General features: G+C 41.6%; 1 protein-coding gene across 1 annotated transcript in view; it reads right to left on the reverse strand.

The window, feature by feature from the left end:
* LOC118340968 (gastrula zinc finger protein 5-1-like) overlaps positions 1–7,520 on the reverse strand; it is a 41,585-nt gene extending 34,065 nt beyond the window's left edge. The window contains exons 1-3 of the mRNA XM_035679135.1: positions 7,344–7,520; positions 6,729–6,980; positions 6,004–6,043 (exon numbers count right to left, since the gene is read on the reverse strand). Coding sequence (XP_035535028.1) covers positions 6,004–6,043; positions 6,729–6,980; positions 7,344–7,520 — 469 coding nt within the window. The remainder of the gene's footprint in view (positions 1–6,003; positions 6,044–6,728; positions 6,981–7,343) is intronic.
* Between the last annotated feature and the right edge of the window lie 1,110 nt (positions 7,521–8,630).

Here is an 8,630-nt window from a genome sequence, read left to right on the forward strand (position 1 = left end):
ACAGTTAGCATCATTAGCATCATTAGCAGCCAAGGTCAGTGTTTGAAGCCAGAGACAGACAAGCGACCTCCATCTTCCTTCAACCAGCCTTTCAAAATGTCTCCTGGCTACTTTAACTGCTCCAAAGTTACATTGCTACAATTAGGCCGGAGGAGAGGAGAGAGGAGAGAAAAGGAAGAGTTAAGAAGATGAGAAAAGGAATGGAAATTGAAAGAAAGGAAAAGGAAATGAAAGGAAAGAAAAAGGTGTAAACCGAAACAATGTAGTAGGCTAAAGGGGGGAAGAAAAACAAATGTATACCCATCCTGCTCTTTAGCTTTCCAGGTTTTTAGAAGTGAGTGTTTCCCACCATCTTTCCTTGCCGCCAAAGAGCGTTCACATGTGATTTGCCGCCACAACTCCACAGAGAATTAATTAAAAAAGATTTTAAAAAAGATATCACCCCTTCGTGGATTATTCAGCCTCCCATTTACCTCTTGATAACGTCATGTCTCGGTCTGTGTGGTGACTCTATGGGGGAGTTTTTCATGTTTGCTGACAGTCATTGGTTAAAGCATGATGAATGTTAACTATTAAATAATGTTCTGCTCCTGTATTTACATCTCTGGTTCTCAGGTCTCAGTCACATTTGAGACGGTACACTTTTCTATTTCCCCAAAATGAAACTTCGGTTTCTATCAATTATCTTTATGCAAATATGTTTAAGAGGATATAACAAGATTACAAAATTACATCCAGGACTTCTAATACATTTTATTTATTACATGGCACTTTCTATTATTTCTTTAGTTTTTCAGATTTTCAGATAATCTCTACAAATTGGTAATACTGTTAAAGAGGAGGCATGTAAGTATTTGGCAGCATGACATGAATGCTTAATGCTTTCAATGGCAGTAGTTTCCAACTTGTGACCCCTGAAAAAGAAGTGATGTCTACTTGTGACCCTTCATTATAAGTTTATGGCCTTAGTGTGGAGATAACTTTCAGCAATTCAACCACAGAGTGATATTTCCCTCTCAGATTATTTCATTTAAAGTATTTTCAGAAGTCCCAAAAACATAAAGTGTTCAATACTTTGGACACTTTAGGAAAAGGCTAAACTTAGAGAAAAGTCAGAATAAAATAATAAGACATTTTTCCTGCCCTTGAGACCCCCAGGTTAGGAAACATAGTCTAAAGAAGAATTAGAAGAAGTAACATGCATTGTGAAAGTATATTGTCTTTTTTTAATATGCCAATTTTTCCACCTCAGCTAAACATAATAACGTTATGCGATATTTCAAGGTTGTTTTGGGAATTTCTTGCACCTCTTTTTAAGTTTTCAATGGACAAAATGATAATGCACCACAATCAGGTGGAAACATATAAAATACCAGATTAACTGGTTAGTATATACTATATACTTTATATATATAGTATATACTTTAATAGATTGTTGTCTTAGCCTATTTATCTCTGTATTGTGTTTATGTCTGTATTGTGTTTGTTGTTTGTTTAAGTCAATGAAACCTTTTACTTTACAATTTACAAGCCTCACCACTGACTGATTCTGGTACAATTTGGCCCAAAGAGGGCGCCACAACTACAGGTCAGAAAAACTTTGACACAGTCAGTGACTGGCCCAGAGGGGAGCGTGCATCCTTTAATGGGGAATGACATGCGTACTCTTGCCTCGTTGTTTATTAGTTTACAATCAGAATGAAAGATTTAAAAGGGCTTCAAAAGGAAATCAGCCACATGAAACAGAGTTTTTGAGGTGTTGTTAGTCACAGCAGTGGAAAAACCCTCCTAGCTGCTTTAAAGCCCAGTATGTGTGTATCATGGATATCATGATATCATGGATATCAGACAGAGGAGATGGCTAAAACCAAGCTTTAAACCAAAATTACCAGGAGGGGAGACTTGTCTTTCTCTCCACCAGCCTCCGTCTCGTTATCCGTCCATTCCCCTCCTCCTCTCTCACTTGTTCTCTGTGGTCAGTGTGTGACAGAGGCCCCGGGCTGACTAATGGCTGTGGGCGAGATGTCTGGGAGATGGATCTGCCCCTCTAATTCACTGGTGGTGGACACACTGGATTTAACCCAGACTGACTATGAATGTGTGTTTGAAGCAGTGTGTGTAAATGTGTTTGAAAGCTGAAAGAGAGAGAGAGAGAGTCGGTGCTGCTGTGTGCATGCATGCATGCATGCGTGTGTGTGTGTGTGTGTTCCCAGAGAGAGAAGCCTATTGAAAAGCCTCTCTCCAGTCTATCAGATTAGCTCCATTAGTGGATTAGCCGGATTAGCCGGATTAGCGGGTTAATTGCACTCTACTGCTGCGTTGGTGCGCAGAGGCTAATGACGGCTAACGCTAGTTAATCACACACACAGCCGCGTTAGCCAGCTACCGCCACGTCTGGCAACATGGCACACACATAGGGGAAACCAGCGTACACCAGCTTCCCATGAGGATTAGGAACAAGACATGTTTGGATCACACATCTTATGCCAATAGCATGCTCTTTTTTTGGCACGGTTATCTATTTTTTATCAACTGCTGTTGTGTTCGTCTTTTCTCTTATTTAGGAACACTTTAAACCCTTAATCATGTTGTTTTTACAGTGTTTTTGCTTCTTGTGTGATGTATAAGGGGTTCTGTCCATTAAAAAGATTACGTTAAAGACAATGTTGAGGCAGGAATAACAGCAAAAATGGGGTCATATGTTTGGTGGGTGTTAACATGATACAGAGCTACAGCAGAAAGGTTGCAGGTTTGAATCCAGGAACAGGCTGGGAAAATCAGCCAACTAACAGTGAGCACACACCGGCCTGCGCAGAAAACTTTTCCAAATGTCATATTTCTATAATGATCTACCTTGTGATACGTTTATCTCTGATGCTCAAAATTTGTGTCAGTATATCTCAATCTAAATTTCCTAGTTTAACAAGGAGAGCAACATATGGACGTTTCCATTTAATACACCATCACCAGAACAAGGCTTCACGCATTGTATAATTTCCTCCTATAGGACTAAGACGTGCTCCTGAACTCCTGCACAGTCAAGTAATCAAATCAGTGAGAAAGAACAACAGCGTCTATTGCTGCCTGTGCACTACATGAATATATTTTCAGGACTGTGTGCTGCAACATATCGTTATAAAGCCATGGGCATGGTTTGACTTAATTTGCTTTGCAAGGTGAACACTGTCTGCATGCATCCTGCCTCAAACGACCCCCTGCTTATTGTTTATTTTATCACGGACAACAAATCAGGAGATAAATATGAATGTTTGCACACTTCAGCAGTGTCTGAAACAGCATGTGGCTGCGAAAAAAGGACAAACTTTTTGAAACACAAACAAATGAATACTACGACGTACATGTGAGTTACCTGAAAATCTGATCTGGTGGATATGATGCAGTTTGTTTGATTATATATTTATTGACTGAATATACTGAATTGATTCTGAGGCCTCATTCGGACCAGGTTTGACACAGATATGCTATGTTATTTAATTTTGTTGGTAAAGGTCTTTGTAATAGGACTACTGCTAGTAACTGCAATATGCTGCTGAGTAACAATTGAGAGTTTTAATGTCTCATTAATACTGTTTGAATAATTGGTAGCAATCATATGTTATACATCAGTACAGTGTTACCTATACCAATACTATACAGCATTGATCAATGCCACATACCACAGCATTTTTAATTTACAAAGCTTGTCCCTAGATCGGCCTTCATACAAATAAAATGACACAGAACAACACAGAAATCTGTGAGAAGCACCAGATAATATTTATGGTTACATTTCTCTTTAAAATCTGAACTTGAGATTTTAAAGGATCACGTTTATTAACCAATGTTTTGTGCGAATATTCAATATGTTTTGTTCATTTTTATGAGCATGAAAGATAGACACCTGTATACTGCTGCTTTACTCCCAAAAGAAAAAATGTACATGACAGACGATGTTTAAAACACGGTCTTCTTCAGGGGAGGTTAAAAAGATTAATTTGCATAGAAATATGTATGTGCATAAAGTGTCATGTCAAACATCAAAATAACCCGTTGGTATATAGTTTTAATTCATAATGAAATTCTTGTTAAGTCATCCACATGTGAAATGCGGTCCAACCCTGAGCCCTCCTGGATCAACACTGGGGACAGACGTGTAAACAAAACCCAAATCAACCCCAATCACCACCACTGCAGAAATGAAAAGAGAGAGATAATCGGTCAAAGCGGTGGTACGTGATATGTTGCCGATGTGGTGTTGGGAACTGAGCGAGTGCGGTGTTATTGATGCAGTAGCCAATGAGGTCTGACACATGGCTTCAGGACAGGAAATGCCAGGGGTTATGGGTAAAATTGGTGTTAGCGAAGAGTGTGCAGAAAACCAGAAGCACACCCACACCTATGCACATTGCTCGCACACAAAGACATAAGATGCAGGAATGTGAGCGAGCACGGACCCACGCACACACACACAGACTTTCCATATATTCTGTGGGCACCTCGGCCTCATTAAGGGGAAGTGAAGGACTCCCTGCTCATCTTTTAAAGATAAAACAAAGTGCTGTGATGTCATACCTCATCAGCCTTCGCCAAGGAGACGAGAAGCACTTTAGCAGAAAGAGCAGAGTGTGTGATCGCCTGAACGCACAGACCTCCCTCTGACACTCTCTCTTTCTTGCTTTCTTTCTCACGCACACACACAAACACACATTCACTCACAACCGTGGCAGCAGTGGATGGTGGATGAGGGATGCATGTTGGTTTGGGGCTAAACATGATATCTCCTTTCCCCAGGGCCAGCCAATCAGAACAACCTGCCAGGGAAAAACAGCAAAAGCACTCAAGACCGGCCAGAAGAAAACACACTTAAACACACACACATAAACACAGACACACACTAGCAGGTGCGTAAAAACCTACAAAACACACACTCTTGTACTCCTGCGTGTGCACCAAAACTCCCTCCAAGCAACCATCCATCTAGACAAAGGAATGCTTCGGCAGACACACACCCGAAGTGCCAGCTGGATGTTTTACAGCATTATAAGATCTGAATCAACTTAATCTTCATCCTCAACATTATGAGATTCATCAATAGCCAAAATATCAGCAGCTAGATGCTATCAGCAGTACAAGCAAGTACAAAGCCGAGCCTCATCGTCGATGTTCTTAGAGTTGCACCAGTGCCTGCGGGGGGTGGGACCTTAGGGTGGGAGCTAGGGGGTATGGGGCACAGGAAGTAAGTACCTGGGAGGCAGCAGTGAGGGGAAGTGCCTAGAGGTCCAGGGCCCAGGGAAGATAGAGTCACCGCTGACGGCTCGGTTAAGGGGGAAGGATCGGGGCTAAGTGTTTCCAAGGGAAGTGTAATAGCAGAGGAATTGATGTTAGGAGGATGAAACCATGAAAACCAAACTGCCATATAGAAGAAAAAGATCATAGTGAACGTAAAATACAGTTAAGTGGTGGTGAGTGTGCATCAGTGTTCTTTTTCTCACGAGGCATTTGTTGTTGCCTCGATCTGATTTTTAGAGCGTTAATTGAACTGTGGGGTATGTTGAACATTGGCCAATAAATACTGAAACTGATCTCTTTTTAATTACAGTACCAGCACATAAACAGCTTAAAGATATTTGCCATTACCTCACACTACATACTTATTTGTTTTCTTATCAATACTGCTCCATTTTTCTTAGTATAGTACAAATACGAAAGAGCTGCAACTTCACAGGTACGGTGGCCTACAAGGGACAATGGTCAATTTCAAGTGATTTGACATTTGGAGTAGAAATAACAAAAGAAATGTGAAAAATAAAAGTAAAATAAAATAATAAAATATGCACAGCATGCAGTTATAGTTATTTTATTAATTTTAAAATGTTTATACATTTATTTATCAGTAATAAATAATAAAATATATCATAATAAAATACTAACAGGGCCATTCTGCTCATTAAGTTTTAAGTCAAGTGGTACTTTTACTTGAGTCTACTCATACACCTACTGTACATTCAAACATCAGCATAAGCATCAACTTCAGGATGGCAATCTGTAGAAATACAGCAGAAAGAGCGTAACACATTAAGTCTGACAGTGAAGAGTCAAACCAAAAAGCTGCAGCTTTGCTTTCAGTTGTGTGACTTTTATTTGAACCTCCCCCTCCTATGTGTTAACTCAGAGACACCCTCAAAACTGCCCTGTGATGAAACATCGCCTGTCACACACACACCAGAGGGAAGACTAGTTATGCAATGTGAGGGCCAAAGCCAGAGTACAGAACTGGAGCTGCTTGCTGTGAAAATTATCAAATTGTAACTGCATCAGTCTGGGAAACTGCAGATTTGTGAATCTATGAGCAGTATCCGAGTCAAACCGTCAAACCACAGCTCAGGTGTAGCTCACTGACAGAGGATTAGAGAGAAGAGACTCCCAGGTTTGTTTGAGGAGTCGACTCCATCACTCTTTGGTTTGCCTGTGGGTCTCACTTGGTTGTTGACCCCTTATAGATCTTTACAAGAGTTTTCTCTCACTTTCTATTACATCATGTCGGCATGCGAAGAACCCAACAAGTAAATACATTTTCAGAGCAGAGCAAGATTCAAACCATCGACAGAAAAAAAATGTTGGATAGATTTTCTCTCTCTTTTTTTCCCTGCATGGAATCTTTTTTCCGACAATTACGGATAATTAGTCCCCACATCAAAAAATAAAATGAATAAAACAGCAGTGAGAACAGGGACGATGTGAGGAATGGAGAGGGGTGAGGTGGGGTTGGGGTATTTGTCGATGGCAGGGTCATTATAGGGTGTAGAACAGTGTGGAAGAGGGGGCATCGGGGCAAGGAGGAGGGACGGTGGGGGTGACAGTTGAGGGGATTTGCGTGGGGTGAAGGCTGGGTGCGATAGGGGGGTGCAGCTTGGAGGGCTGGTGTGCGGTGGGGGTGAGGGTTGCTCGGGAGGGGGGGTATCAGTGGGGAATGGTGTCAGCTGCAGAGGCAGCAGGGAAAGCCGACATCTTAATAAAACAGCCTCGGGCTAAATCCCATTAAAGGCCTCAGAGCCTGTTACCACTGCTGGCCAGGTAGCGCACACACACGTAACACACATAACACACTCCACACATACACACACATCATATATTTCTGCCTGCGCCTACACACACACACGAATATATTATATATGGATCCATGTGTCCGTCTCTCTGTCTGTCCATGTGTGGGGGTCTTTCTTTGTGCTCGCTTTGTGTGTGTGTGTGTGTGTGTATGTGTCTATGTGTGGTTTCACCATCTGACCAGCGCACAATTATACCCTCCAAATCACACAATACTGCACATACAAACCAAAACACACCTTCTCTCGCCTATTGTTGTTGAAGGTGCATGGTGAATTCACAATCCAGTAGACTTGTTGTGAGCCGACGTCGTCAGCTTCGATTTCTCGCTCCGCTCTGCCTCCATCTTTGCTTCCAGACTTCTCCGCTGAGGAAGAGGTGAAACTGCCAACCCTGAATGTTTTCCAGGAAAACATCTTGAGAAATCCTCCCCGAACTCACCACCAGAAGAGATATTGTTGTTGCTGCAGACAAGGTTTCGAGGCCTCATCACTGTATAGATGAAATGGCAAAAATGATACACGAGAGGGTTATAAACACAAGAAATGCGGAACTGTACGTGTATCCCAAGGCCTTAATTTTGCACGAATGACACAGCATCTTGTTAGTCTACATCTATATGCTGTAAATCCTTTTTACACTTTCAGTTGGTCCTATAATGGGGCAACAATGCAGCTGAGCAGTACTCAGTCAATCCCCACAGCAGCCAGCTATCCTGTCAAAGTGTCCTTGAATGCCAACCAGTTCACTCATTATAAATGGCTCAGCATCAGTTGACTAAACTGTAAAAAGTGAGACAGTGGAGAAGGGACAGGCAGTCATGAAACCTGGTTAAACTCATTAGTCACAGTTGTATCGCAGAATAGACCTCAATCTAGTTCTTTAGTGCTTAAAATGTCAGAGGTGTAAAGGCACAACTGTGTTATTTCTTCAAGATCAATTGTCCCTCCTGTTGATGACGGACAAGCCAGATCAACTCCCAGAGGTCATCTTTTAGGGTCATGCTCTTTCTTTCTTTCTCACTCAGGCTAAGGGGTGTATATGGGGTGCCTCCACCCTTGTGCACCCGTTCTACAGCGCCCCTTGGTGGCTGCACACCAGACCTGTCTGTCTTAATGGGACGAGTGGGACATAGTTGCAACTTTCAGAGAGGTTTTAAAACAAAAGACTGTAGTTGGAGATATCTCTTAAAGCCCCTTTCTTTTATTCATATGTTCAGTTTTCAAAATATGGAGAATTTCTTCCTGTACTAGTGAGCTCAAGCTCAACTTCTCTGTCATGAAGAGGAGATCAATAAATAAATGTGTCATTTATATTAATGTCTTCATGATTGACACACATTTATTTGGCAAACATGACAGGAGCAAAGTCAGATTGATAAGAGAAAGGAAAGAGGAACAGGTCTTTGTGCAGGTAATTTGAGTTTATGGTACTCTGCATTCCAACCTGGGGGTCAGGACCTACTGAGGGGTCGTAAAATAAATCTGAAGGGCCACATGACAGTTGACAGCATGAAAAAGCAAATA

The sequence above is a fragment of the Morone saxatilis genome, unplaced genomic scaffold, assembly GCF_004916995.1.
Source record: "Morone saxatilis isolate NCDOM2014 unplaced genomic scaffold, NCSU_SB_2.0 Contig7, whole genome shotgun sequence".
In the NCBI taxonomy this organism is placed as follows: Eukaryota; Metazoa; Chordata; class Actinopteri; family Moronidae; genus Morone; species Morone saxatilis.